Source organism: Geotrypetes seraphini, chromosome 9, assembly GCF_902459505.1.
Source record: "Geotrypetes seraphini chromosome 9, aGeoSer1.1, whole genome shotgun sequence".
Lineage (NCBI taxonomy): Eukaryota > Metazoa > Chordata > Amphibia > Gymnophiona > Dermophiidae > Geotrypetes > Geotrypetes seraphini.
In genome coordinates, this window is record NC_047092.1 from 118,255,008 (window position 1) to 118,282,914 (window position 27,907).

The window sequence follows — 27,907 nt, forward strand, 5'->3', positions numbered from 1 at the left end:
GTACCCTCACTCAGTGATACAGAAAGCATATAAGCGAGCTTTATATGCAAATAGAACTTTATTACTGTCTTCACCATCAAAATCAGATGAGAACTCTCTAGCATGTGTCCTCCCTTATTCAGTTCGGGCGTTTGATATTAAACATATCATTAAACAACACTGGGGAATTATGCAATTTCATGAGGCATTCCAACAGGTGCCCAGATTTGCGTTCTTCAAACAGCGCAACTTGAAGCAGCATTTGGTCCATTCCCAGTTTATTAAACAACCACGGACACAAACATCAGGTCAACATTTGCAGTGTGGTCGTTGCAAAATATGCAAACATTGTGTCACTTTACAACAAATGTCTACCTGTCTAAGTCATCTTAGTCATATCAAGTGCCCCGCTACTAATTGTGACTCTCGACAAGTAGTGTACATCATTCAATGCCCATGTCGGTTGTTTTATGTAGGGTGCACTACCCGAAGTATCAAGACCCGGATTGGAGAACACATCAGCAGGATTCGCACAGGAGTGAAAGAGGCCCCCCTAGTACAGCATTGGTTGGATCATCAACATGCACCCACGGACCTCCTCTTTTCTATTCTCAATGTCATAGTTCCTACTAGAGGAGGAGATGTTGCAAGGATGCTTTGGAAACAAGAACAGAAGTTTATTCTCAACACCTTGCACCCACATGGACTGAACAGCGAGATGGAGTGGATTGCGTTTCTATGACTTTCAATATTATTTTGTTCCTTGGCCAGGTGGCAACATTGCAGATCATTGTATTATTTTTGTTTTATTATTTATTTTTTACAGCATTTTACAGTTTTCCTGCTTTACAGCTTTTCTTTACAGTTTTGACTATTGCATCAGCCACTTGATGATGTCATCAAACCCCTCCCCCTTCTCTCTATTTAAATCGGGAGTGTACTGCTGTGTCCTTTCTGGCAGTTTGAATACACTTTGTGGTGTGAGAGCTTTTCAGTTTTGGTATGTATTTTGTGCATTCCCTCCTCTAGTTTAGCCTTAAAAAGTAATACTTTTCATTGAGGTGTGGTTATGGATTTTTACTCACACCCGATGTTGTAAATGACTTTTGTATTGCAGAAATGTTGTCGTATCACTAACTTTAACATAACTGAAGTTTAAAAGACTACAGCCAGTTTTCCAGCAATCGTGAGTGGGTCTCCTGACGAAGGACACGAAACGGGGCCGCGTCGGGACCCCAAACCCCTCATTGAGCTAAGTTATGATTCTATTAATCATGCATAAGTGATGTTCTGACAAGTATAAAACAAGTATAAGAAGAAAGGAGAAAATCCTATACTTTATATCATTTCAAGGACTGTAACAATCTTTATTAACCAACATCCTGGCTTGAAGTGTGATCTCTACAGAAACAGTTGCAATGACTGGGAGGTAAACTCTGTTCCCTTTCTAGGGGGGTGCGTTCCCCCCTTGTTGAGTTTCACATTTCTGAGCAACTTAAAACATATTGATTACACGTCATAGACAGGTTTGTGTTGAATGCGAAGTCAGTTCATATAATGCTCCACCTAAGCCAGTCCCTTAATATCTTCTCACGTCCATTGGGTGATTTGGCATAGAGGAGATATTCATCAAGATCTTTACTCATAGACTGTGCCATTTGCTTTAAATCATCTTCCATCATTAATCCAAATTGCACAATTCTTTCTCTGTCTTTGTCCTGAATGACATCTGGCCACATTGCTGGATCCTTCCAGTCAACAAATTTATGAGCAGGCACGGAGAACGCATTTTTAAACAAATGTAGTTTATCCTTGTACTCCTTATGTAATTTTAATCATCTATGGATATGTTTGTATGTTTATTGTTCAAATGGTTTTATTTATTTCCCCAAATTTATTTTTGTTATACGCATTGAAAATATTTGATATTGCGTTTAAATCAAAATCTCAATAAACTTGAAACTTGAAACGAGTGCCCGTGAGATTGTGGGAGGGTTAAATACTCAAAACTTAGAAGAATAACAATTTACTTAAAGTTTTTGCTACGCCAGCTTTCTGGTATCTTTACATACAGTGGCGTACGTAGCATATGTATAAGAAACTCTTCCAAAGGGAGACAAATATGGTCATAAGATGTTCTAAATACAGTTGTTGCAGAAGCAAAAAAGAAGACAGTGTCACACTATGTTGCTCTTAAAGAAGGAAAAAGCCTCAGACAGGGCCCTCCCACCTCCACATTGGTGGATCTTCAAGGTGGTTAAGCGATAACCTCATAGGCAAAACCTTCTTAATAAATTGAGCAACTGAATCATAAACTGTGCTTCAAATAAATGCTGAAATAGATAGAGGCAAAAATACCACTTATCTTAGAGCTGATCGGCACACCGACGAAGGCCAGCGTTTCACCGACAGGGGAGCCATTCTTCTGGACTTTTGAAGCGTTATGCACGCTCTTGATTAGACTGATCGGTCGGGTCACACCCTGATGTAGCCTGTCGGTGAAACGCTGGCCTTCGTCGGTGTGCCGATCAGCTCTAAGATAAGTGGTATTTTTGCCTCTATCTATTTCAGCATTTATTTGAAGCACAGTTTATGATTCAGTTGCTCAATTTATTAAGAAGGTTTTGCCTATGAGGTTATCGCTTAACCACCTTGAAGATCCACCAATGTGGAGGTGGGAGGGCCCTGTCTGAGGCTTTTTCCTTCTTTAAGAGCAACATAGTGTGACACTGTCTTCTTTTTTGCTTCTGCAACAACTGTATTTAGAACATCTTATGACCATATTTGTCTCCCTTTGGAAGAGTTTCTTATATATACATTGGGTTCCAATACATCTGTGTAGTTTATAGCTGTACGTAGCATATGTAACACCCGGGGCCCATCATTTTTTGGCACCCCCCCATCTGTAAGAAAAACATGATTTTTAGTAACAAACCACACATCACACATGAGTACCTAGGAAAAGGCAGCATCTTACATATTGCAGTGAGCAGTACATCAATACACCCATTGTAAAACTAAACAAGCCAGACCAGCACAGATCAATCCTACACCGTCAATCCTAACAGAAAACCATGTCTTTCGAACACACAGAACACAGAAAACACCTTCGCCTAGTATGGAATATGTCATCACAAACTAACCCCTCACTCTTTTACAAAACTGTAGTGTGGATTTTAGCCACGGTGGTAACAGCTCTGATGCTCATAGAATTCTGAGCATCAGAGCTGCTACCACCACAGCTGGTGCTAAAAAATGCTCCACAGTTTTGTAAAAGGGGGGATAAAATAGAAATACACAGTTTCAACGCTCTAGCTCAGAGGTGCCCAAACTTTTTGAGCTTGTGAGCTACTTTAAAATGACCAAGTCAAAATGATCTACCAACAATAAAATTAAAAAACACAAAGCACACTATACGCTGAAAAAATGTTAATTATCATTCCTATTCTGGTTTTTTTTCAAAGAGGTCAAGGCAGATGACTCTATGCTTTGTCACCTCAGTAACAACCATACAAAAATAGACAAATATACCCTCCATCCTTTTTATTAAACCACAATAGCAGTTTTTAGCGCAGGGAGCAGCGCTGAATGCCCAGCGCTGCTCTTGACGCTCATAGGCTCCCTGCGCTAAAAACCACTATTGCGGTTTAGTAAAAGGGGACCATATTGTAAAATATAGACAGCAGATATAAATTCAGAACTGTGCATAGTAAGTGAAGGGAAGTTTTCATCTCTGGGAATTTACCCAGTTAACTATTAAGTTATTTGGGCAAATTCCTTTGAAAACTGTGGTAATACTGCCTCCACTTTGCTAAATTTAAAATAAAATCATTTTTCCTACCTTGTCTCTGAGTCCTACCTTGTTTCATGAGTCTCTGGTTGCACTTTCTTCTTCTGACTGTGCATCCAATCTTTCTTCCCTTCTTTCAGCCTGTATGCTTCCTCTCCTCCACACCTCATTCCCTCCCCCAACTTTTTCTTCCTCTCTTCATGCCCCCTTTCTTTTTTTCTGTTTCTCTTCTTTCCTTCTATTTCCCTGCCTGCCCCCTTTCTTTCTTTCTCCCTGCCGTTCCCCAAGCCACTGCCAAAGCCGACGCATGCTCTCCCTGCTTCGGGCCGACCAGCATTCCTCTCCCCGACGTCAATTCTGCCGTCGGAGAGGAAGTTCCGCCCAGCCAGGCAGCGATTGGCTGGCCCGAACTTCCTCTCCGACGGCAGAATTGACGACGGGGAGAGGAAGACTGATCGGCCCGATAGATTAGATCGCCAAGACAAAGTGAGTCCTGGGTCATCGACTCACTTTGCCTTGGCGAGCTACTGGCGCCCCTGCCTTAGAACACTGCCTAGGACCCTAGGGGAGCCCTGGCCCCCTGTCAGCTCCGGGCCCCTGAATGCAGGACTGGTAGTACTGCCCTGATGGCGGCTCTGATCAACCCAGACCATTTCTGGTCTCAGTTCTTAAATTCGTTATCTTATTCTCCTAGAGACTGTTCTATAGATAGTAGCTGGAATGGTTGGAGAACTGTTTCAGAGTATACTTACCTATCACTTGCTCCTCGTTACCAAATTTATTTTACATGCAAGGAATTCCCTTTGGTTCACATCATATCATAGAGAACTTAAACAGACTTGTAGCGAAAATGGAAGAAATCAAACTCCGATTCCGACAAGCTTACATGGAGACGTGGAAGGGCACAATCAAAAGAAACGTCTAAGTCTGTTTTGGGCGTAAGTCATTAGTCACCCAAAGTCGGGCATGGGAAAAGGTCCATTTTCGAAAAATACATCCAACATATTTTTTTTTTTTAAATCATCTAACCGTACGTCCAACCGTCTGATCATCCAGACCGCTAAGTCGTCCATCTTTATACCCCATTTTCGTCCAAAAATTTGTCCATGGCAAAAACGCCTAGAAAAAGACCTTTTGGGCATGGGAGGGGCCAGAAAAGTGATGGACTGGACAACCAGACATGGCACCAGAGTAGTGTGTGGGGTTCTGTACTTTGTGTCTGCAGTGCTTATCTGGTCACTTTGGATACCTTCTGTGGACTTAAACCTGGTTTTAGATGGCCTAAGTCACAACATCCAAGTTCCATCTAGGCAGTGTTGTAAAACTTTCGGGTATACATGCAGTACGACTAAGTCTAGGCTGGCCCACATCCTGCCCAAATCATGTCCTCGACACTCCTCCTGAAACGCCCTTTTAGCTCTGTGCGTACTGCAGCACTGTGAAGGCCTAAGTCATTTTTAGATACGTCTAAAACCCGGTTTGATTATCGGCACTTGGACGACTTGTGTTACTGATCGTCCAAGTGCCGATTTAGGCTGGTTTTTAGACGTATTTCTGTTTCGATTATGAGCCCCTTAGAAAATATAATTTAAAACTGAGGAAAGCAAGAATGAGCTATTGTGGCAGTAAGATTGTCAACTCAAATGACCAAAGTAGTACCTTGTTCAGACTTTGGCGTTCTCTAACCAGCCCCGACTCAAGATCTTCCTATGCTTTATCCCCTACTGCAGATTCTCTCGCTTCTTTTTTCAAGAAAAAATTTCTGTCATCAGGAATTTTTTTCCCTCAGTAAATGTTGACCTTTTCTTAAAGGATCTTAAGGATAGCATAACGGAAATACCCGTAGATTGTTTCTGGGGATCTTTCCATCCAGTATCAGAACTTCAAGTCTTTAAAATAGGCATATAGCTGATGAAATATAAATGTATTTTTGACCCTTTCCCCTCTTATCTATTTGCCAGTATTCCATCCCAAGCCATTAATTGGCTGTCTGCACTACTGAATTATGCTTTAGAAAATGAATATTTTTCACATGATATGGGCTTAATAAGTCTCACTCCCCTTCCGAAAAAAATCAGGTTGTGATCCAGCTGTCTCCTCTCATTACAAAACGATTGCTAATATAGCCCTCTTAACCAAATTTTTGGAATCAATCGTCGCCACCCAACTTTCAAATTATCTGGAGAAATTCTCTATCCTTCAGCCTTTTCAGCATGGATTCTGCCCAAATTTACAATCATGTAAGAAATATGATATTCTGCTTCAGTTTGATTTATCTGCAGCCTTTGACGTCGTTAACAACAACGTCTTATATTTCTTGCTTTCAGAAATTGGTCTCGACCAGACTGTCCTGGAATGGTTTTCCAAATTATCATTGTTCGCTCCTATTCAGTTAATAAGGAGGGATTTACTTCAAATTCTGCTCTGGCATCTCTCTCTCCACTCCCTTCCTCCTGTTCTTCCCTGGTCTTCCTTCTCAATTTATTTTCTGCCTCTGTCTAAATTCTTTTTTTACTATTCAGTCCTCAATTTCCCTCTTTCACTGTATCTACCTATAGCTTGCCACCTCTTTCCCTCACCCCTTCCAGTATCTAACTCTATCCTCTTCCCTCAATCCAGCATGTGCCCTTTTTACTTTCTCCTCCCCACTTCCTTCCAGCGTCTGCTCCACCTCTCCCTCACATTCTATTCAGTGGCTGTCCCTCCTCTCCCCCACACTTCCATTCAGTGTCTGTCTCCCTCTCTCTACCCCTTCCATCTACTGTTTACCTTCTGTCTTGCCCCTTCCATTCATTGCCCTATCTGCCCTTTATATCCAGTGTCCGCCATCTCTCTCTTCCATATGGCATCTTCCCTCTTTTTATGTTCCTTCCATAAACTATCTATCCTGTGCCCCTTCTCTCCTTTGTACATGATTGATTTCAGCTCTGCCACCTCTCCATTTTTCTCTCTCTGTCACCACCCCATCCCCTATGCTCTTGAATCTCTCTCTTTTCCTTTCTTTCCTTCCCACCCCACGGTCTGCATCATCCCTTCCCTGATATCTCCTCCTTCCTTTCCCCCTTCCTTTTCCCTTGGTCTGGCATACCTTCCTCCTTCCCTCCATGCCCTGGCATCTCTTCTTCCCTCCAAGCCCTGGTATCTCCTTTCATTCCCTCCCTCATCTTCCTTCTCCCTCCAGTTGGGTACAGCAACACTCCCCCCTGCAGCTCCGGATTTCCCCACACCTGCTCCCCCAAAATTGACGATGCTTCAGTTCCTCATCTTCCTTCCTCCCTCCCCCCCCCAGCGGGACCCTGCGGTACCATCAGCTCTCACTCCCTCCAACGTCGGCCCTGCAGCTCCAGACTTCCCCACACCAGCTTCCCCCCCCCCCCAGATCGCTATTATTTTAAATGTTATGGCAGCCACGGCACTGTATCCATCAGAGAGAACTTCTAACCTCGGCCTGCCCTGGAACTCTTCCTGCAACATCGACTTCCTGTTCCCGCTTAGGCGGGCGGCTACTGCAGGAAGAGTTCCGGGGCAGGCAGAGGCTAGAAGTCTTCTCTGATGGATACAGTGCTGTGGCTGCCATAACATTTAAAATAATAGCGATCCGGGGGGGGGAGCAGGTGTGGGGAAGTTCAGAGCTGCAGGGCCGGCGTTAGAGGAAGTGAGAACAGGGCAGTTAAGTGTGCCGGTCCAACATCACCTTCAAAACAGGGGGGGGGGAGGGTGTTGAAGCGGCAGTAGGCAGCAGCAGCGGAGGCCGGTTCGGGAGGGGGGGGAAACAGGCTTCGGCTTCGGCGCTAGAGGGAGGGGAAGCGATCGCCTGTCCTGTTGTTCCCACGGACAGTTTCGGGACGCTATCCCTAAAACCAGGACATTTCGGCATCCCTAAGCTGTTCGTGGGGACAATGGGACAGGAGATCTAAAAAGGGGACAGTCCTGTTCAAAATGGGACATATCACCTTAGCCATAAAGAAACTGCAGAAATTAGAGGAAGGGGTTTCTAAACATAGGAACTCCCAATCTGGCCCCAAGAATCCTCAAAACTACAATTCTCTGACCCCTCCAAATTTCCCCAATGGATGCAATAACCAGTACTCACATTTGCCTGCTATGTTGGGAACTGCTTTTTCTGCTTAAGCTGCCAGTGCAGCTATGAAGAAGAGAAGACTTTCTGCCTCAGGCAAGCAAGGATTCCAGCTGCTTATTTCTTTGGGTTGCCAGCCAGACCTTAAAAAAGGTGGGCTGAGACCCCAACCCCCACTGATCCATTTGCATTACCAGGGGGAGAGAGAAACGTAGCCAGCACTCTGGACTGACCCAGAGTTCACACAGCCTGAGCTCAAGATCCAGACAGAATCTGGGACGAGCTACTCTCCCAGGGGAACAATCCTCGAGCCTTCTCAACTGGTAAAGCAGGCTGCCTAGGTAGATTTTCTTAGGGTTACCATATGGCTCCATTGCTTTCAATGAAAGTAAAACCCAAATGTCTCTTATCTGTCCTCCTTAATTACATTACTTTTAATGAAAGTAAAACCCAAATTTCTCTATTTGTCCTCCTTAATGCCATTGTTTTTAATAGAAGTAAAACCTAGATGCATCAATCTGTCCTCCTTTGTCTGGAGCCATATGGTAGCCCTACTTCTTAGAGATGCTTGCTAGCAATAGAATTCTTCACCGAGAGTCTGTGTCTTGCAATCAGAGCTGTCCCAGGAACACTGGAAACCTCTGCAGCACAAAAGCCTAACAATTTGGGATTAAAGTGCCCCCCAAATGAAACATTAAATCAGAGCAGATCAGAAGACAATTTCTCAACTCACTTGCAGAAGTGAAAACCAAGGGGCTTTAGCACAGCCCTCTGGGAGGAGAGATGGAGCTGTGCAAAAAGATGATTGGCAGCTTCTGCAAGGAAACTTGTGGTTTGGGGGTTACTACTCATTAGCTCAGGATCTCTGCTCCTGTTGCATTGGGATGGAGCTTTGAAGCAAATCTTCCCCCCTTGTCTTAGGAGTCAGAAAAAGGAATGTGTGGGTTCCTTTTCAAATCTGTAGCTATTGGAACATTCACACTAGACAGTTACCAGAGGGATCCACCACACTGCATAAAAGTATGCCCTTTAAAATCAGAGTGTAAGGCTATAAGATGTGTAAACCTAAGAAATGAAACAAGATTAAAAGAAAGCTAGTAATACAATCAAAATAGATGGCAATAGAGCCAAGAAATAGGAAAGATGATATTTCAGAATCTGTTATTAACATTTCTCCAAGCTAGCTTCTCAGACTGCATGAGAAGGATAATCATCTTTGGATGTGGCTTTCATCTCCCATGTCATACTCTTATTATTGTGTAGCTATCCACAGATTCTTTCTAAGACATCATTATTAATGTCTGACAAACATCCAGTGCCCAAGACATGGTAGTCTCTTTATACAAGCTGAGACCTGGAATTATAAAGATTGCACTATGTTGGCACAGACTGAGAGGGAAGAAACCCCTGAAATGAGCTGCTTGCTGTATGTTGTAGAAGCAGTCTGTCTTCCTTACTTTACAGAGTGCACTGTTCAGGCCTTCTTTTTCACTTTCCATGACCTCCTTTTCTAGCATGGCCTGGTTAAGAGCCTCCTTCACTAACACCAATTCCTTCTTCAGAATGGAGCTCTTTTCCTCAAGATGTTCCAGGACTCGCTGTCTGCCAGAGAAATACAGAATGGTGAGGTATTAATGAGAGAGACAAGTGTCACCTTCTCAGTTTCTCATCAAATGTTACCATAGTACTTGATTTGAAAAAAATAATAATAATTGCAGTTTCTTAATTTCAAGCATAGTGGCCTTGTTAGTAAATACCTGGGGTACTGCGCCCTCTGAGTGGGAGTCCTACCAGTGGAAGGGTGCTGTTTCACTATCACATTTTCAGTACTAAGGGACAGACAAACTTTGCAGGACTCCAGGGAGCCTGTCTGTCCCTAGTGATTGAAAATACAATATTGAAGCAACTCCCTCCCCCCCACTGCAGCAATGAGGTTAGAGGACTCCTGCTCAGTAGTAACTTGCAGGTGGATGTAGGCTTGGGCGGATCCAAACGGAGCATGAGTGGGGATGTAAACTTGCTGCATATGTGTAACATATAGAATAATATAATTTATGTGTGTTTCTCTGGAGCACAGGCAAACACAGCAGTACCTGCTAAATGTATAAATCCTTATATTTATTTAGTTTTCTATACTGTTGTCCCAAGGGAGTTCAGAATGGTTTACATGAATTTATTCAGGTACTCAAGCATTTTTCCCTGTCTGTCCCAGTGGGTTCACAGTGCACCTGAAGCAACGGGAGGATTAAGTGACTTGCCCAGGGTCACACAGAGCATCCACAACCTTAGGATGCTGAGACTGTAGTTTTAACTACTGTGCCACACTTTTCCTTTATTGAATGCTGACACATATATTTGTAAACACTGGTGTAGTAAGGGGGTGGGGAACGGTGTGCCCAGGGCATCGGCACTCATCCTCATCTCCACCCCTCTCTTTCCCACTCCCACTCCCCCCCCCTGCATACATGCCTTCTCTCGTACTACTATCTCTTCGCTGGTGTGAGCAGCAACTCCAACCTACTGCTCATGCCAGTGTCAGCTCTCCCGTTGATGTCACTTCCAGGTCCTGTGTCTAGGAAGTTACATCAGAGGGAGAGCCAGTGAGATGGTGATGTTGCTTGTGCCAGAGAAATTAAAAGAGGTACGGGGTAGGGAAAGGGTGTTTACATGCATGGCAGGGAGAATGAGGAATGAGCGGGTGGAGGGTGGGGAGGGGTGCCACTGCCCCGGGCATCTCTCATCCTTGCTATGCCACTGTTTGTTCGAGGACTGTTCAAAAAGTATCAGACCTTATTTTTTCTTGCGTAAACAAATAAAGCTAGGGAGGCGTGGTTTGGTGCACGTATGTAGGCGACCCTAATGCGCATGCTTGAATTTTTTCCCGCCTACAGAAGCTGTCAGTCGCTGGCAGACCGCCGATGAGTGAGGAAGTATAACTGAATGCTGTCCGATTTTCATTTTTGACAAAATGACAGAAAAAGTTGAACAACGCTACTGCATTAAATTTTGTGTAAAGCTTGGCGATTCCCAAGTAGAAATGATCCGCAAGATTAAACAGGCCTTCAGGGATGAAGCAATGGGCACCACACAGATAAAGGAGTGGTACAACCGCTTCAGAGATGGCCAGTGGAGAGTGAAGCACATTCTGGTAGGCCCTCAACATCCAGAAATGAGATCGTCATTGACCAAGTGTGGACCATGGTGATGCAGGATCGTTGAATCACCAAGGGGTACTATCAAGAGGTTCTGTGTCGCCTTCATAACGCTGTGAGATGCAAACGGCTGGACCTGTGAGCAGCGGGCAATTGCATCTCCATCACGATAACGCACCTGCCCATTCTTCACATTTGATATGGAGTTTCCTGGCCAAACAGAACACACCTGTGATTCCTCAGGCTCCCTACTCTCCCGGCATGGCTCTGTGTGACTTCTGGTTTTTCCCCAAGCTGAAAATGCCCCTGAAAGGGACCAGATTTTAGTCAAGAGAAGACATCATGCAGAATGTGACGGACCAGTTGCGAGCAATCTCAAAAGAGGTGTTCCAGCGCTGCTTCCGACAGTGGCAAAACTGTTGAAAGAAGTGTGTGACAGCCCAAGAGGACTACTTTGAAGGAGATTAGTATAAGATTGTTGTATCTGAATATGAGTATTTTTTTTATGAATAAAGGCCTGATACTTTTTGAACAGCTTAGACAGTTTTGTCTGTATCTAGAGTGAAAAAAGTATAGACCACATGAAGGAAAGGCATGGACATAGTTTGGGAGAAGGGGGGCATTTTCTTCTCAAATGAGAGACATGGTCAGGACACTGTCTTCAGGTGCACTGAGGTCACACTCAACTGATGCAGGCAGGCAGAACAGGTAACAGTGATGTAGTTGGTTGTAAAAAAAAGGTTTGAACAAGTTCCTTGAGGAAAAGTCCATTGTCTGCTATTGAGATAGACATGGGTGACACCATGGAATGTTGCTACTATTTAAGTTTTTGCCAGGTATTAGTGACCTGGATTGGCAGGGGCGCCCCTATAATGAGGCGAACTGAGGCAGTGGCCTCAGGCGGCACTTTCCAGAAGGCAGCACTTTTGGTACCTCTCCTTCCATTCCCCTTCCCTCCCCGTACCGGTAACTTTCCTTCTAAATTGCCTGCTGCTCCCCTTTTCCCTGACTCTATTTTCACTGTGTATTTGGCTGTGTTCCTTGATGTGTCTTCGGCTTTTGACACATTGGATCATGCAATCCTAATGGATAGATTGAATAATTGTGGGATTGAGGGCACAGTTTTGAAATAGTTTTCATCGTTTCTTCATGATCAATAGCAGGAGGTGTTAGTTGGTGGACAGTTATCCAGTCTTCAGGATGTTAAAATGGGTGTCCCACAGGGTTCTGCTCTCTCGGCTGCTTTATTTAATCTTTACCTTGTCTTCCTCTGCAGGCTATTACAGTCCATGCAGGTCTCTTATTGACTATATGCAGATGATATACAATTCTCCTTCCTATTGATGGAGATTTGGAAAAAGCAGTGCAGCAATTGCAGGGAGTGATGGTGAAGATTAAAAATTGGATGAACTGTAATAGATTGAAATAAAGTATTCAGAAAACCAAGGTGATATGCTTTAGGCGGAGATTGAGAATGACCTTCCAGCTACGATTGAGTTACTAGGTTCACCTGTTGCTATTTCTGAGGAAGTAAGATATTTAGGGGTGCTGGTCAATTCATGCGTCTTTTAGGGTCCATTTTTGTGTGTTAGTTAGAAAAGTGTATTTTAAGCTGCACATGATGAACAATATACGACCACATTTATCCAATCATATGTTCAAAATAGTTTTGCAAACTATTGTATTATCATGCCTGGACTATTCTAATTTGGTGTTATTAGGTATACCAGTGTCTGCGCCATGTGCATTGCAGGTGGCACAGAACTCGATTGTACTGTATTTAGATTGAGAAAATGGGATCCATACCGGAGCCGAATAGTAACCGCTGCTGAATCCTCTTTGAGGGTCCTCTTGTGAATAGAAGAACGGGTGCACCAGTGATGCGGATCCGTGAGGGAAATAGGGCGAGCACACCGTTGACACTTCTTAAAATCCGATTGTGGGCGGGACATGAAGGGAAACACGGCCTCAGCAAAATCAAAGGTCGAGGCCTGAATCGTGGCAACAGGCCCTGCCGGGCTGCAGCCGCAAAAAAGTGAAAAACTGGTCTTATTTTTTTTTTTAAACGAACCAAAAAGAAAAGAAACCGAACTAAATGAGAGAAAATGAAAAAAAAAAAAAAAAAAAAAATGCCGCGCGAGTGGGAAGGCAGCGAGAAAAGTTCAATAGCCGTTGAAACACGATTTCTTAGCTCCACAGAAATTAAGAAACTGAGGGACCACATGTCTACTTTGGGCAGGAAGGCACTCGCACATGCATGGTGTGGGCTAGCCAGAACTTTCTAAGTTCTTAGAATGCAAGTCTCTCTAAATTGTCCGTACCGGGGCTCCGTCGGTGCCATCATCCATTTGTGAGAATATGCTGCCTGCTTGTCCTGGGATAATACTATATCTCACTGTATTGGTTGAGATTGGAATATAGGATATGCTACAAACTTTTGGTGATGGTGTATCTTTGTATACACAGTTGAGCACCAAAATATTTAGTGGATCGTATTTTGCAATATGAACCACAACGTACATTGTGTTCTGTGCAGCTTGCTGATTTATGTATTCCAACAGTGAAACAACTGAGGTTGGGATTGTCTAAAGCTAGCATGTTTTCTTGGATAAGACCCCAAGAGTGGAATAGTCTTCCTCAATATATACGTCGACAGGCAAGTTTAGGTTGTTTAAAAAAATTGTTAAAAAGACATCTCTTTTGTATGATGAAATACAGGAGCTGAACCATTTTTGATTTAAATGTAGGCGCTGGATGCCTATTCTATGAGATTTTATGATGTTTGCTTTTTTATTGTATATACATATGTTGTGATTCTGTAATTATTCTTATGTACATGTTTTGATTACGTATGTGCTATGTTGTAACTCACCTTGAGAAAGGTGGGATATAAATAAATAAAAACAAACAAACATAGGTCTTTTAAACATGGCAAGTGGCAGCAGTGGTATACAAACATTTCCTTGCCACCGGCTCTGGAGTCTTTTTAGCACTGCATCCTGCCCCTGAGGAAGAAGGAAGTTACGTCAGAGAGGATAGGATGCAATGCCAAGACTCCGGGGATGGCAGCAGGGCAGTGTTTATCTCCAATGCTTCCTCCAAAGGAAAGCGCCAGTGTCAAGAACGTCGTCCCGGCAGCAGCAGCATTCACTACTCGCTGCTCTTGTTGGAATCGGGCTTTCCTCTCTGTCGTGTCTTGCCTTCGTGGAAACAGGAAGTAGGTGAGACCTGACAGAAAGAAAGTAGGCCCAACGCCGGCGTGAGCAGCAAATTGCGAATGCTGCGCTGCTGACTGGAGGGTAACAGTGAGGGATAGAAATGCTGCACCCAATTGAGGAGAGAGAGAGAGGGAGAGAAATTCTGCATCCGATTGGGAAGAGAGAGAGTGGGAGAGAGAGAGAGAGGGAGAAGGAAGACCAGGGAATGGAGAGGAGATGAAAGAGAGATACTAGACCATGGGGAAGGAAAAAGGGAAGGAAAGAAAGGATATGCCAGGCCATGAATTGGGAGGAAGATATGCCAGGGCATGGGGGGGGAAGGAGACAGAGATGCCAGGGTATGGGGGGAGGGGAGGGAAGGAGACAGAGATGCCAGACCAGGGAGAGAAGGAAAGGAAAAAGGCAACACCAGAGCATGGAGGGGGATGGAGAGATCTTCCTTGGAAGGAGAGGAGAGAAATGCCAGAGCATGAGGAGAGGGAAGGGAAGGAGACTGAGATGCCAGGCCATCGGGAATGATATGCTAGAACATGGAGGGAGATGGAGAGATGGAAGAAGAGAAGATAGAAATCCCAGGGCACAGGGGAAGGGAAACAGATGCCACACCATGGTTGGGGTGAGTTGGAGTATGAAGGAGGGAAGGAAAGGAGAAGGGAGAGATGCCAGAGCATGGGGAACGGAGTGGAGACAGAGAGAGAAATATGGAAGGGACAGAGAAAGAGGGTAGACACTAGATGGAATGGGGAGCGAAGAGAAGATGAGGAAAGCAAAAACCAGAGATGACAAAAGGTAGAAAAGTTACGTATTTTTGTTGCTTTAGAATAAAGTAGTACTATATCTGAATTGATAAACATTTATAAACAGAGAATGGAATTAAGGTAATCTTTTTATTGGACAAATTTTAATACATTTTTTACTAACTTTTGGAGACTAAAATTCATTTCCTCAGGCAGTGGTGTACCGGGAGTGGGGGTGGTCCACCCCAGGTGCAGCTTCTAGGGGGTTAGGGGGTGCTCATCCAATTCCTTTTTATATGGAGGGGATATTAAAAAATGATCGTCTCCAGGTGTCACATACTCTAGGTATGCCACTGAGGGACAGCACAAAGATGGTAGAGAGGAGGCTTCTCTTCTTCATGGGTGAAGAATCTCTAATCCTTCTCTCCCCACTCACCTTTCCAAAATTGCCTGGATCATTAGCAGTGGCACGCGTGGGACACTGGAAAGGAAAGGGCCCAACACTGGTCAGAAGCAGACTGCTTTAATTGCTGCTGTTGCTAGTGATCCAGGCAAATTTGGAAGGCTGGGGGATGGGGTGGGGGTAGGGGGCACTAGCCCTCTGGGGAGGTGAGGGGAAGAGCTGTTCTAGATCTGTATAGGGAGAGAAAGAGCAGTGATAGATCTGGATAGGGTATAGGGAGAGAAGGAACTAGGACATGAAGATATGCTGGATCTCGTTGGGCAGGGTATAGGGAAGTGCTGGATCTTGTTTGGGGGAAAGAGATAGGGATGTTCTAGACCTGGTTGAGAGGAGTATAGGGATGTGTTGAACCTTGTTTGTGGGGTAAGGAGATGGGGATGTGCTGGACCTTGCTGAGGGGATATAGGGATTTGCTACATATAGTTTGGGGGGAAATGGTAGTGTGCTGGGAAGGGGGGACAAGAAGAAGGGGGGGGAGAGACTGAACTAAGAAGGGAAAAGAGGGGGAGAGGTACTAGACCCAGGGAGGGAGAACTGAAGAGAAGACACAGATCAGAGGGGGAGAAGGAGATATGCCAATCCACAAATGTGGGAGTGGTGGGAAAAAGGGAGGGATGCTGGACCCAGGGTGTAGGGTGAAGGAGGAAGGGAAGAAAGAGGGAAGGGAAAAATAATAGAGATGAGATGCTAGGTGTGGAGTAAGTATAGAGACAGGGACACAGAGAGGCAATGCTGGAAAAGTGGTGGGATAGGGACACAGAGGAGAGAAATTAATATTAGGCGAGGATAGGGATACTAAGAGGTCAGATGATGGACATGTGGGGAGAACAAGAAGAATGATACAGGAGAGATGCTGGGGAGGACAGATAGTGATGCAGAGAGAAGATGGATAATGGACATGGATTTAAAAGAAATGTCAAGTGGATGGAAGACCCTGGAAAGACAAGAAAAACAAAAGAGAGGGAAACATATGGACCAATTCGAGTGGGAAAATAAAGGTAGAAAAAAGTATTTTATTTTGAATTTATTATTTGAAACATATCAGCTTTTTGAAATGTGCATCTCTGATATCTTAAATGCAATTCTCTGTCTGTAGTGTTGCTGTATATGCAAGTTTGACTCTGGTTTCCAGTTCAGTTTTTTTGCCTGTGAAGAAAGGAACTTCTCACTGCAGCAAATATAGTGGTGCTTGGCAAATAGGAGAAGGGGAGTGATGAGACCAGTCTGTTGCTGGGGGTGGGAAAATGGGATTGGGGGCTGAAATGAGGGTAAGTGGGAGACAGGTTGAGGCTTGGAGATGATGCCGATACTGAGATGGGAGGAGGTGCCAGTGGTGGAAGAAGGAAAAAGGACAGATATAATTATTTCTACACCGCATAACCGGAATTGGGGAGGACGGAAAAGAAGCATGGGCAGCTACAGGGGAAAGTGAAAATAGAGAAACACAGATGGATGATGGAGATAAGGAAAACAGAAAATACGGTAAATAGAGGAGATGCTGGGGAAGGAGAGAAGTCAATGTAGAAGAGATGGGACAATAGCTGCTGCTGGGCACAGACGAAAAAGAAGCAAAGGGCTAGGAAAAGTACAATGGATAAAAGGTAATATAGGTGAGAAAAAAATGGAAATAGGAGAGATAAAAGGGGGTAAGAAATAAGATGTGGAGGGGATGAATAACAGAGGAGTTGGGGTGAGTGAGGGAGAAGGGGGAGGGGGAAGGAGGGAGGGGGAAGAGAAGGGGAGACATTGGATAGTGGAGGAGAGAATGTGAGAGATGTTGAATTTGGGATAGAGAGAAAGGGAAGAGTTACTGAAATGAAAGGCTGTGGAAGGAGAGAGAGATGGGCAGTGAGGGACTGGAGTGAGGGAAAGAGACGAAAAGCTGGATAGTGCCGAGGTGGCCAGAGAAAATATTCAGTGGTACTATCCATCTAGGCCCAGATTCTCTATATGATGCCTATATCAGCGGCTACTGATCGCGTGTCAATCACACCATGGCGCCCTATAGAGAATTGCACCTTCATGAAAGATAGGCACCGGAAATGTAAGCCAGAGTTTTTCAGGCCTATATTTATGGTGTCTATCTTTGTCGTGAATCACACCTAAGCAGGCACTTTAGGTCACGTAATGCCAAATCCAGTGTAAATCACAGCCAAAGTGTTGTTAAATTGCCTACGGAGGTGTGATTCTGGTGCCTATTTTTTAGGTGGTATTAGGTACCTTGAAATTCAGTTATAAACATTGTTTAAACAGTGTTTTTTGCTGAGTTTGGGCACCTACTGCCACCTAAAAAATCAGCACCATTTTGAGAATCCAGGCCTTAGTGCCGCTGAATATCTCTGTAATCAGCATTTATCCATTGCCTCACAAACTATTTTTATTATGATGTGTTAAACTGAGCTTTTCTTATACTTTCTTCCTCTTTTTGCTTCTTATTGTAACATAGTAACATAGTAAATGACTGCAGATAAAGATCTGAATGGTCTATCCAGTTTGCCCATTAGTTATTCTCATTAAGAATACATGATTAAATTAACTTGTCTCTTCTTTAATATTTCTGGGCCATAGACTAAAGTCCACCTGGTATTGTCCAAGGTTCCAACTGCTGAAGTTGCCATCTAAGCTCACTCCACTATCCAACCATCCCATTGTTTGCAGTATATCTACTGTAAAGTCTGGCGAGTAACGTCCTCATGTTCCAAGTTAGTGGAGTTCCCAGTGATGCCCACCACAGCCCATCCTTTATAAGGGACACAAACCATACAAGTCTGTCCAATACCAGCCTTAGTTCTTTAATTTATACCATTTGTTTTCTAATTAGAGATCCTCTGTTTATCCCACACTTTTTTGAATTCCATCACAGTTTTCATCACCACCACCTCTCTCGGGAGCGCATACCAGGCATTCACCACCCTCTCCGTAAAGAAGAATTTCCTTCCATTGCTCATGAGTCTATCACCCCTCAACCTCAAATTATGTCCTCTGGTTTTATCATTTTTTCTTTTCTTTGAAAAAGATTTTTTTCTACGTTAATTTCCCCTGTCCCTCCTTTCCTCTAAGGTATACATATTCAGGGCTTCCAGTCTCTCCTCATATGTCTTTTGTCGCAAACCTCCTATCATTTTCGTCGCCCTCCTCTAGACTGATTCAAGCCTTTTTATGTCCTTCTCCAGATACGGTCTCCAAAACTTAACACAATACTCCAAGTGTGGCCTTACCAATGATCTATAAAGGGGCACCAAGACCTCCCTTCTTCTGCTGGTTATTCAAATAATAATTTTTTTTCTAATAATTTATATTCCGCATATCCTACAATTCTATCTGGATTACAAATTATTGAGGTACTCAAGCATTATTCCCTAACTATCCTGACGGGCTCCCACTCTATCTAATGTACCTGGGGCAATGGGGATTAAGTGGCTTGCCCAGGGTCACAAGGAGTATTGCAGGAATCAAACCCACAACTTCAGGGTGCTGAGGTTATACCTCTAACCACTGCACCACACACTCCCATACTTCTTCTTTCTATACAGCCTAGCATCCTTCTGGCAATAGCCACTGCCTTATCACACTGTTTTGATGCCTTTAGATTGTTTGACCATCTTGCATCTCCTTTATGTTTTTGCAAAAAAGCAGGTTAAAGCATATGATGATAGAAACAGAGAAACATAGTTGTCTGAGTTTGTCTGGCAGGATTTATTGTTTTGCTTTGCTGATACCCTAGTAGTATAATGGGTACGTCTCATTGACAGCTGTCAAGATAAGAATCAACCAATCAGCATTTACTTCCACGTTAAATGTCTATTCGCTCATACCACACCCACTCTCTGCCTAAACCACACGCCCCACTCACACCATGCCTACTCTTCTACCCATGTCACACCCACTCCTTAACCATGCCACACCCCTCCCATAGGAATGAATGGTGGTAGCTCCACCCAGGCCCTGCCCACTGCCCTCCCCCAAAGTAACACCCCACTGTCTATGTCTCTGGAAATGCACTTTCTGAAGACATCACTGGAAATGATCCCTGACACTTTTTGATGACATCAGCGGAAGCAGAGGGTGTCTAACCCGGAAATGCACTTTATGATGATATCAGCAGAAATGGGTGTGATTGACACACCACAAATGCACTTTCTGATGACATCAGTGGAAACAGGGTAACTAACGAGAAACAGATTTAGTCTAATCCCCGGAAATGATGTAGCCAGAAACAAATAAAATAGGAAAAAAATGTGGCTTTTAAGACCTAATTGTGAATCACATTTATTATGATCCAAAAGCATCAGGCATTAACCCGCTACTTCAAGCTGCTAAAAAGCACAATAAAACAAATTAGCAGAAAAGATGTAACTGTCTACGTGGGTGTAGTCTACAGACCTCCGACTCAATCGCAGCAAATTGATAAGGATCTGATTGTGGATATCCAAAAGTTTGGAAGGAAAGAGGAGGTTCTGCTGTTGGGAGATTTCAACCTGCCGGATGCGGACTGGAATGTTCCGTCTGCGGAATCGGAAAGAAGTAGGGAGATAGTGGATGCCTTTCAAGAGGCTCTGCTCAGACAAATGGTGACGGAACCCACAAGGGAAAAAGTGATATTGGATCTGGTCCTCACAAATGGAGAGAGTATCTCTAATGTTCGAGTGGGTGCTCACCTGGGAAGTAGCGATCACCAAACGGTTTGGTTTGATATAACAGCTAAAGTGGAGAGCGGCCGCATGATACTTAAAGTCCTAGATTTCAAACGTACGGACTTTAATGCAATGGGAAAGTACCTGAAGAAAGAGCTGTTAGGATGGGAGGACATAAGAGAAGTGGAAAGACAGTGATCTAAGCTGTCACCCCACTGTTGATTAAATCCCATTGGCTTCCTATAAGCCATCGTATCACCTTTAAATTACTGCTTTTGGTGTTCAAAGCCCTAAACTTTAATGAACCCCAATTTATTAATAGATGGCTCATCCCATATAGTACAACACGATCACTTCGTTCATCTTCATTTAATCTTCTTTCAGTGCCTTCTATTAAAATGATAGGAACTAGAAGACAAGACATGTTCTCAGTTATGGCCCCACATTCTTGGAATCTTTTACCACAATACATTAGAGAACTAAAAGACCTAACACTGTTTAAAAAAACGTTAAAAACCTTCCTCTTTAAAGATGCGTATGGATCTTAGGACAAAGAAAAATCGATTATCTTCATACCGTTACCGAGTTTTCTAGTTTTTTTTTAATTTTTTAAAAAAAACAACCATTATAACTTCCCTTTTATGTTTTTTCTTCTCTTCTATCAAAAATTGTAACTATTCCCCCTCTTAACCACACATGTCTTGTATGTTTTACCCACAAAATTATTTTAAACTTATGTTTACACTCAGTTTATTAAGTGTGTTAAATTTTAACTAACAACAAATTTGTTTTTATGTCACCATTAATATTGTGCTTGTTTCATTTATTAATATATGTTATTATTATTGTACATCGCCTAGTAATTTAAATAGGCGATTCATCAAGAATAAATAAACTTGAAACTTGAAACTGAAAGGAGCGATAAAAATGGCTACGGACCTTTATGTGAAGAAAATCAATAAAAACAAGAGAAAAAGGAAGCCGATATGGTTCTCCAACCTAGTGGCTGAGAAAATAAAGGCGAAAGAGTTGGCGTTCATGAAATATAAAAAAACCCAAGAAGAGGAGGACTACAGGGTGAAACTGAAAGAAGCCAAGAGAGAGATACGTTTGGCAAAGGCACAGGCGGAAGAACAAATGGCTAAAAATGTAAAAAAGGGAGATAAAAATTTTTTCAGATATGTAATGTAATGTAATGTAATGTAATTTATTTCTTATATACCGCTACATCCGTTAGGTTCTAAGCGGTTTACAGAAAATATACATTAAGATTAGAAATATTAGATATATTAGTGAAAGGAGGAAGATAAAAAATGGAATTGCTAGGCTAAAAGATGCTGGGAACCAAAATGTGGAGAGTGATGAGGAGAAAGCAAATGTGCTAAACAAATACTTCTGTTCTGTGTTCACAGAAGAAAATCCTGGAGAAGGACCGAGATTGTCTGGCAAAGTTACACAAGAAAATGGAGTAGATTCTGCGCCGTTCACGGAGGAGGGTGTTTATGAGCAACTTGAAAAACTGAAGGTGGACAAAGCGATGGGACCAGACGGGATCCATCCCAGGATACTAAGAGAGCTCAGAGAGGTTCTGGCGAGTCCTATTAAAGACTTGTTCAACAAATCTCTGGAGACGGGAGTGATTCCTGGGGATTGGAGGAGAGCGGATGTGGTCCCTATTCATAAAAGTGGTCACAGGGATGAAGCAGGAAACTACAGGCCGGTGAGCCTCACTTCAGTTGTTGGAAAAATAATGGAAGTGTTGCTGAAAAAAAGGATAGTGTACTTCCTTGAATCTAATGGGTTACAGGATCCGAGGCAACATGGCTTTACAAAAGGTAAATCGTGCCAAACGTACCTGATTGAATTTTTTGATTGGGTGACCAGAGAGCTAGATCGAGGACATATGCTAGATGTAATTTACTTGGATTTCAGCAAAGCCTTTGATACAGTTCCTCATAGGAGGCTGTTGAACAAACTTGAAGGGCTGAAGTTAGGACCCAAAGTGGTGAACTGGGTCAGAAACTGGCTGTCGGACAGACGCCAGAGGGTGGTGGTTAATGGAAGTCGCTCGAAGGAAGGAAAGGTGACTAGTAGAGTCCCTCAGGGTTCGGTGCTGGGCTAATCCTGTTCAATATGTTTGTGAGTGACATTGCTGAAGGGTTAGAAGGAAAAGTGTGCCTTTTTGCAGATGATACCAAGATTTGTAACAGAGTAGACACCGAAGAGGGAGTGGAAAATATGAAAAAGGATCTGCAAAACTTAGAGGAATGGTCTAATGCCTGGCAACTAAAATTCAATGCAAAGAAATGCAGAGTAATGGAGGAGAGAAGCTGATATGCACGGACAGGGAGAGGGACCTTGGGGTTATAGTGTCTGAAGATCTAAAGGCGAAAAAATAGTGTGACAAGGCAGTGGCTGCTGCCAGAAGGATGCTGGGCTGTATAAAGAGAGGCGTAGTCAGTAGAAGGAAGAAGGTGTTGATGCCCCTGTACAGGTCATTGGTAAGGCCCCACTTGGAGTATTGTGTTCAGTTTTGGAGACCGTATCTGGCGAAAGACGTAAGAAGACTTGAGGCGGTCCAGAGGAGGGCGACGAAAATGATAGGAGGCTTGTGCCAGAAGATGTATTAGGAGAGACTGGAAGCCCTGAACATGTATACCCTAGAGGAAAGGAGAGACAGGGGAGATATGATTCAGATGTTCAAATACTTGAAGGGTATTAATGTAGAGCAAAATCTTTTCCAGAGAAAGGAAAATGGTAAAACCAAAGGACATAATTTGAGGTTGAGTGGTGGTAGATTCAGGGGCAATGTTAGGAAATTCTACTTTACGGAGAGGGTAGTGGATGCCTGGAATGCGCTCCCGAGAGAGGTGGTGGAGAGTAAAACTGTGACTGAGTTCAAAGAAGTGTGGGATGAACACAGAAGATTTAGAATCAGAAAATAATATTAAATATTGAACTAGGCCAGTACTGGGCAGACTTGCATGGTCTGTGTCTGTGTATGGCCGTTTGGTGGAGGATGGGCTGGGGAGGGCTTCAATGGCTGGGAGGGTGTAGATGGGCTAGAGTAAGTCTTAATAGAGATTTCGGCATTGGAACCCAAGCACAGTACCGGGTAAAGCTTTGGATTCTTGCCCAGAAATAGCTAAGAAGAAAAAAAAAGTAAAAAAAAAAAAATTTAAATTGAATCAGGTTGGGCAGACTGGATGGACCATTCGGGTCTTTATCTGCCGTCATCTACTATGTTACTATGTTACTATGAATGGCTCACCAGCCAAAATGCTTACAATTTACAAAGACCTGCTAGAGTCCATTTTAAAAGAAACAAAACAATTGGGGCCGAAGTTGACAGCAGTGGCAAGGTGACTTAGTGGACATGTCTGCCTTGGCCCGTTATAACAATGGTTATAAATACATCTTAACGTTTGTAGATATCCTGTCAAAATATGCATGGGTCATAGCTGCCTGATGCTTTTGGATCATAATAAATATGCTTCAAAAAAGATTCCTTCATCTGTTCCCTGTTCCAGCCAGCTCTGTTAACCTCTCTTTAAATAAAAACAGGTCTTAAAAACTCTATCTTTTAACAGGGATGGGTTGGGGCAGCATTTTTCTTAGCATGAGAACTTTATTTCTGAGTCTCTATTAGCTTTTTAAAAGCTCATCTAGTAGTTGTCCCATGTCACATGCTATATTCCACACATCATTTCCTTTAAGCCCTCACAATGACAACATCCCAAACAGCCACCAGGGGACTAATTCGGACAGGGTTTTTTTTTCCATGTTTAAAACCAAAATTTATAATTAACCTTATCAGCTGTCACCATGACAACAGGGCTGCTACCCCACAAACACTGACCAGGGCTTAGCCAAAGCTTGTTCTGATGTACCCTTTTTTTTTTTTTTAAAGGCATTTGTAACTGCATGGCTTTGTATTTGTGAGCTGTAAAAATTAAAATCCTAACAGGAGCACTGCTCTTTCTAACAATTAGGTCTTGAAACCTCTGTCTGTCTTTTAACTAAAAGGCTGTTAAAATAAAAGCCATGGGTTTTTTTTCTGTTTTATTTGCTTCTGGACACATTTCCGGGGGTTAGACTAAATCTGTTTCCGCTAACATCATCAGAAAATTCATTTCTGGCTCATCAGAAAGCGCATTTCAGGCACTTCAGTTACCCTGATTCCGCTGACGTCAATAGAAAGTGCATTTACGGGTCAGACACCCTCTGCTTCCGCTGATGTCATCAAAAAGTATCAGTGCATCAGTAATCAGAAAGTGCATTTCCAGTGACGTAGACAGGGGGATGTTACTTTGGGGGCAGGTAGTGGTCGGGCCCTGGGCAGAGCTACCACCATTCATTCCTATGTGAGGGGGCATGGCATTGGTGGGACATGGGCAGGGCATGGGCGTGATGTGGGCAACACCTGGGCAGAGAGTGGGCATGGTGTGAGTGGAGAATGGGCGTGGTTTAACCCAGAAGTGAACACTGATTGGTCGATCCTTATCTTAACAGCTGTCAATCATTTTGACATGAGGTGTACCCATTATACTTCTTACCCTCTATGAAGCTGCTTCCCTTGGCAGCTTGTCAGTCTTACTTAGTAGTTGAGGAACCCTTTCTCCACCCTCATTTTGGATGCTGGTCTGTGTGTGTGTGTGTGTGTGTGTGTGTGTATGGGGGGGAGGGGTGCAGACTGCCTTGAGCTGCCCCTGTGGATTGGTCACCATGAAGACAGGCTACTGGACTAGATGGGCTACTGGCCTGACCCAGTAAGGCTATTCTTATGTTCTTAATGGTTGAAATAATGGGCCAAGAACAAGGAAACCCAAATTCAAATACTTCAGTTATTTGTGATTTATTTTTTAAATAATGAGCCCTCTAGAGACAAAAAATACCTACTGTATCTGAATATTCACTGCTTCAACAGCCTTCATGCTTTCATGGCTCTATTTTTTTGGAATAATTTACCTCCAACTATTCACAATGAACTGTCTTTTCTAAAATTCAGAATTTTATTGAAGAAACATTCTTTTCAACTCACATTTACATTCCATCTCATAATTCAATATTAAACAGGCATAGAGGCATGGAGGATGAGAACTGTATTCAGATGGCCACTGTGTTATATATAGTTTATTAGTAATTAACTTATTTTTTTCTCTTAATTTTGATTCGATTAATGTTTGCACCTCTTTATGCGTGTGTAGGGCTTTCCTGTGTTGTTATGGCATTCCTTTCTATTCTGAGTCAATGATCGTTATGTGCACCTATATATGATCATGATTAATTGCATTCAAGTCAAAACTGGCTGCTGGCAATAATATAAACCAACTTTCCCAAGAGTGTATTGTCTTCTGTTTGTCTGTTTCTGATTTCCTCTTTAAAAATAAAAGAGGACATGTGGCCCCTCCATTCTGACCCAAGTCCCACCCCCACCCCACATGAACCTCATGTCTCCTTCCCTGAGCTCTGGGCCACCTCTAGATGGCCTCCGCATGGACGTCGACACAATGACATTAAGCTTATGCACACATATGAGTGATGTTATCACAACAATGTCCATGAATGCGAAGAGGCTCTCCAGATGCGGCCTCGAGTTCGGGGCCTTCCAAAATACAGCCAAACTGCCAAATATCTTCCTACTTGGGGCCATTACACCAATAATGCTTTATGGCATTCATACCTAACAGGACACCTGGCCTTGGGCACACATGCAGAACACAGATAGGAGAGAGGGGGCAGCCCTGTTGCGTCCCTCTTGCTAACGTGAAAGAAGAAGTAAGCTCTCCATTAACCAAGATTTGGGCAGAAGGACGAGCATACAAGGAGCGAATCCCAGCCAAAAAACCCTATGCAAATACGAGGCCTGTTCTAAAAGTTCCAGGACAGTTTGAATTGCATGCCAACAGGAAGTTTTTTTGAGATGCACTAGGTGACATTGAGTAGCTTGAAACCTCATGAGTAACCTCCTTTTTTTATTTGTTGATATCTGTTTTTGTCTCTGAGCTAAACAGTTTTTGTGAAAGTGAATTTTCATGATCAGCTATTTTTCATCATGTGTGACATCAATGAGCAATGCTACAGCATGAAGTTCTGTTTTATATTGGGCAAGACTACTACAGAAATTTATAAAATCTTTAAAGTGGCTTATGAGGAACATGTCATGAGTCAAGGAAGATGTTTTGAATAGTATTCATGCTTCAAAAGTGGTCATGAATCAGTGGAAGAAAATTTGCAAAATGGTAGACCATCAACATCAACTAAGAACATAAGATTTTCTGCTGCTGGGTCAGACCAGTCTTTCTCTGAATATCACTTGGTCATGGGAGGGGATTTTAACATTACTGCTGACCCTCTTGTTGATTGTAAGCCTCCCAAGCCTAGGCTGAAAGGGGGTGATCAAAAAGGTGTGAATTTTGTTTTGCGATAGCTGGGACTAGTTGATTTGTGGCGCACACTCCATCCTACTGAATCTGACTTCACCTTTCATTCTCTAGTCCATGATGTTTATAGTCGATAAGATTATCTGTTGGTGGCTCCTTCTTTAATGGTGAGCATACCCCGGGTGGTGATTGAGGATGGTGTTCTGTCTGATCATCACTTGGTTTGGATGGAGCTCCTTGATTTGCAGGGGTCCCAGCGGTCAACCACTGGGTGGCGAATGAATCCCACGCTGTATGAGGATGATGAGTTCAGGGTTTTCCTTGTGCAGCAGTGGGATTACTTTATAGCCGAAAACCCTGCTTCTGATGTTTCGGAGGTGGTGTTTTGGGAAGCTAGCAAGGCAGTTTTGAGAGGTAAAATTCTCGAGTATACTACTCATAAACGCAGGGCACAGGATAAGGCACTGTTGGACTTGGTGCAGCGTCTGGGGGCGGTGCGCGGGGATCTCCACAAACCCGGTGCCGCTGCTGCTAGGTCCCAATATTTCACTTTACGAAGACAAATTAACGAGCTCCTGGCGGAGAGAGCCCTTAGAGATATTCGGATGTATAAGTACCGCCTCCACCGGTGGGGAAATAAAACAGGCAAACTATTGGCCTCCCTGGTCCATGCGAGGGCTCCGAAGCGTCTTATTTCCAAGATTCGGACACCCGATGGGACTGCGGTGACCACCCTGGCCAGCATACAACAGAGTTTTGTTGACTTTTATAAGGATCTGTATGTTAGGGGGACTTGTGACACTGAACAGAGGTTTGTTTTCTTTCGAGATCTTTTGTTGCTGGCTCTGGGGGAGGCTCAGTGGGAGCTGCTGAATGCAACTGTGAAGGGGTTTGAAATTCAACACGCTATCAAGGCCTTGAAGTTGGCTAAGGTGCCTGGGCCTGATGGGCTGGGCTCCGAATATTATAAGTTGTTGGGGGTTCGTGTGGTGGGTCCTTTTCAAGCTTTGTGTGGGGCCCTTTGTAGGGGGGTGTTGCCTAAAGAAGGATATAAAACTGCTGGAGAGGGTGCAGAGACGAGCAACCAAACTAGTGAAGGGTATGGAGAAACTGGTATATGAGGATCGACTTAAAACACTGGGATTGTTCTCCCTTGAGAAAAGGAGACTGCGTGGGGATATGATCGAGACCTTCAAAATACTGAAAGGAATCGACAAAATAGAGCAGAGAAGATTATTTACATTGTCCAATTTGACACGGACAAGAGGACATGAAATGAAGCTAAGGGGGGACAAGTTCAGGACTAATGTCAGAAAGTTCTGCTTCACACAGAGAGTGGTTGGCATCTGGAATACTCTCCCAGGGGAGATTATTGCAGAATCGACAGTCCTAGGCTTCAAAAGCAAACTAGATGCATATCTCCTTGAGAGAGGCATATAAAGTATGGTTGGCTATAAAATAAACCAGGTGTAT

General features: G+C 43.4%; 1 protein-coding gene across 5 annotated transcripts in view; it reads right to left on the reverse strand.

Annotated features, from left to right (window-relative positions):
* Positions 1-27,907, reverse strand: part of CROCC2 (ciliary rootlet coiled-coil, rootletin family member 2) — a 993,480-nt gene that overhangs the window by 483,380 nt on the left and 482,193 nt on the right. For all 5 annotated transcript variants that reach the window (XM_033959482.1, XM_033959484.1, XM_033959480.1 and 2 more), the window contains one exon: positions 9,305-9,449. In XM_033959482.1, the coding sequence (XP_033815373.1) occupies positions 9,305-9,449 (145 nt within the window). The remainder of the gene's footprint in view (positions 1-9,304; positions 9,450-27,907) is intronic.